Source organism: Miscanthus floridulus, chromosome 8 (assembly GCF_019320115.1).
Source record: "Miscanthus floridulus cultivar M001 chromosome 8, ASM1932011v1, whole genome shotgun sequence".
NCBI lineage: Eukaryota > Viridiplantae > Streptophyta > Magnoliopsida > Poales > Poaceae > Miscanthus > Miscanthus floridulus.
This window is the reverse complement of record NC_089587.1, coordinates 185525184-185528721: the sequence shown is the minus strand read 5'-3', so window position 1 is coordinate 185528721 and position 3538 is coordinate 185525184. Positions and strand designations below refer to the sequence as shown.

The 3538-nt window shown below is 55.7% G+C and overlaps 1 protein-coding gene across 1 annotated transcript; it reads right to left on the bottom strand.

Annotated features, from left to right (window-relative positions):
• Window positions 1–371: 371 nt before the first annotated feature.
• Window positions 372–2768, bottom strand: LOC136477732 (phenylalanine ammonia-lyase-like). The gene has a single exon (XM_066475980.1). It carries the CDS (start codon window positions 2647–2649, stop codon window positions 508–510), a length of 2142 nt encoding a protein of 713 aa, XP_066332077.1. The 5' UTR covers window positions 2650–2768; the 3' UTR covers window positions 372–507.
• Window positions 2769–3538: the final 770 nt, after the last annotated feature.

Here is a 3538-nt window from a genome sequence, read left to right as displayed (position 1 = left end):
TTTTAGAAAACTTGTTTCCACAAAATTTCTTCAAACTTTTATGAAAAGTTATCCTATGTAAAAGTCCTTTAAAAGCTTTATTACTCTACTACAAAGTTCTCACAAGTTCTTCTGAAAAAATCTTCTGTTAAGTTAGCATAAATTGTATGTATAAATTATGATTTATAAAACATACAACGTCACAAAAAAATAAAATTTCCCAAAAGAAATAAAAGATAAGTCACATGCCCTACAGGCGCCTTCCTAACGCGCATGTCACCAAGCTCTCATGTTTGGTCGTTCACTCGTTTGCATTAACACTTGGATTGAATTAAACTGAAAATATGATTCACATATTGAAAAGCATACAAGTTACAGCTTGCAACAACAATTTGTTCAATCACCCACAAGACCTTGCTCAAAGCAGGTTATGGCGTTGCAGCTGTATAACAAGAATCCGTAGCATATCAACGAACATAAACAAATTAGGAATAAAAACCAGCCTTGTGCTGCTTGTATCAACTCTGTTCAACAGATGGGCAGGGGCTCGCCGTTCCACTCCTTGAGGCACTCGAGCAGCGGGTCGATGTGCTTGCCCTGGTTGATGCCAAGGAGCACCTTGTTGAGCTCCTCGCCGGGAGAGCGCGTCTTCTCGCCGGTGAGGTACACGGCTCCGAGCTCCTGGCGCACGAAGCGGTAGAGCGGGTAGGAGCGGCACTCGGTGATTCTGTTTGGTATCGCTGCCGTGCCGTTCTCCACAGCCGCCCGTGCAGCCTCCACCGCCGTGGGAAGCGCCGCGCGGAGCTCCTCCTCGAACTGTGCAACCTTGGCGAACACGGACGTCTCCGCGTCGAGCTCGGCAGAGCCGTTGGCGAGGGCGCGCTCCACGAGCACGTTGCGAAGCTTCTTCATCAGCGGGTAGTTAGCGCTGCAGGGGTCGTCGGCATACGCGAACACCGCCTCGAGCTCGATCTCCTGGAGCAGGTCCTTCTCGCAGAAGCGGGCGACGTGGAGACCACCGGTGGAGTTGGTGCTCAGAGTCTTCTTCGCCACCGTCATCACGCAGCTCTTGACGGCGCTCTTGACGTTCTCCTCGATGTGCCGCAGGTCGACCGCCTGGCACAGGGCTATCAGGAACGTCGAGGACATGAGCTTCAGGATCTCGATGGCCTCTGCGGTCTTCCTGGAGGAGATGAGTCCGAGCGAGTTCACGTCCTGGTTGTGCTGCTCCGCGCTCTGGACGTGGTTGGTGACCGGGTTCCCCAGGAACTGCAGCTCAGAGCAGTAGGACGCCATGGCGATCTCGGCGCCCTTGAAGCCGTAGTCCAAGCTGGGGTTGCGCCCACCGGACAGGTTGGAGGGCAAGCCGTTGTTGTAGTAGTCGTTGACGAGCTCAGAGAACTGCGCAAACATGAGCTTGCCGATGGCTGCGATGGCGAGACGTGTGTTGTCCATGGACACCCCGATGGGCGTGCCCTGGAAGTTGCCACCGTGAAGAGCCTTGCTTCGGGCGACATCGATGAGTGGGTTGTCGTTGACGGAGTTGATCTCGCGCTCAATGGACTTGGTGGCGGCACGGATAACCTCAATCTGGGGGCCAAGCCACTGCGGCGACGTGCGGAGCGCGTACCGGTCCTGCTTCGGCTTCATCAACGGGTCCAGCTCGCCGAGCTTCTTGGCAAGCTTCATGTAGGAGCTGCCCTCCAAGATGTGCTCCATGATGGCAGCAGCCTCGATCTGTCCCGGGTGGTGCTTCAGCTTGTGGGTCAGGTGGTCGGTGTACTCCGGCTTGCCGTTCATGACCTCGCAGAACACGGCGGACAGGACCTCGGCAAGGATGGCTAGGATGTTTGCCTCAAAGAGCACGGTGGAGGCAAGGCCGGAGCCCACGGCGGTGCCGTTCACCATGGCAAGACCCTCCTTGGGCTGCAGCTCGAAGAAGCCGCCCTGGATTCCGGCAATTTTGAACGCCTCTGCGGCGTTCACCTTGCTGCCATCCGGGGCGACTGCAACAGAGTTCTCACGCCCGGTGACGAGGCCGGCAATGTAGGAGAGCGGCACGAGGTCGCCGGACGCGGTGACCGTGCCGCGGAGCGGCAGGCACGGCGTGACGTTGGCGTTGAGCAGCTTGACGATCGCCTCGAGGATCTCGAAGCGGATGCCGGAGTAGCCCTGGAGGAGGGTGTTGATGCGGACGAGCATGGCCGCACGCGTGGCCTCGGCCGGCAGGACGTGGCCGTTGGTGCCGGTGCCGAATGCGCCAGCGTTGAGGAACCGGATGAGCTCCCTCTGGAGAGCGCCGCCCTCCTTGGTCCTCCTGTGGGACGTGGCGCCGAAGCCGGTGGTGACGCCGTAGCTGTCGGTGCCGTTCATCATGCTGTTCATGACCCAGTCGCTGCTGGCCTTGACCCGGCCACGGGCGGACTCGGCGAGCTCGACGCGGGCCTCGCCAGCGCCGGCGGCCACGGCGGCCACCTGCGCGATGCGGAGGCTGGCGCCCTCGATCTTCACCAAGGGCTGGCGGTACTCGGCCACCATCCGCTTCACCTCGTCGAGGTGGCTGCCCATCAGCTCCTCCGCGGCCTTCCGCCAGTTAAGCGGGTCGGCGCGGGGCGTCGCCATGCACAGGCCATCGCCATTGGCAGTAACGTTGCTGTTCTCGCACGCCATTGGAAGCACAGCGAACTAAAGCACCGCTGAAGCTGAGGATCGATCCGAGAAATTCCGATCAGCGAGATATGGATTGTTGGGAAGCTGTACAGGAGAGCTAGTGTTGCGCTAGGATTTGGGAGTGCTGCTCTTCCTGGAGAGAACCAGTGGGAGCGGTGAGGTTTAAATAGGCTTCCGGGAAGGGAGCTGGTGGTGTGCACTGTGGTGACTGGTCCAAGACGACCATGGCAATGCGCGACTTAGTTGGCAGAGAACACAAACATGTGCTAATCTTGGGAGCCAGTAGTTCGGAAATGTCGTGTTGATCGCTGGGGCAGGAAGCTCGGTCGCAGCAGGGCTGCGGTTGGTGCGCATCAGGACTCAAGACCCAAGAGTTGGTGAGGACGGGACATGCGCATTGCTCTGCCTTGGTTCAACGTTCTTGCTCTCACCTATTACAAAAAAAGTTCTCGCTCTCTGACTGGGGTGCGTGCTTTCGTCTGTGTTTTTGTCTGCGCGCTAAATGCTGTTATTTTGGACCTTTGGTGGTGATTGGTGAATGATGAGCTGTTTTGTTGTCCATGCTTACTGGGGATGCAGTGTTTTATGTCCTTTGTTTTTTTTTATTTCGGTACTCTTTTTTGCTGATAATCATCATCTTGTCACACGCATGCACGGCGCTCCAGCAGCTGCAGCAGTTAGCTATGTCAGGTGAGTCATATTGCAACATATACAACACCTGATATATTTTTGAAACATCCAGATAAAATATTTGCAACATGCGTCTGAAAACAGATGAAACACTTGAAACATGTGTCTAAAACACTTGCAAAAACACCTAAAAATATTTGAGAAGCCATTGCAAAACATATGCAACATCCAGATAAAAGCGCTTGCAACGTATGTGTGA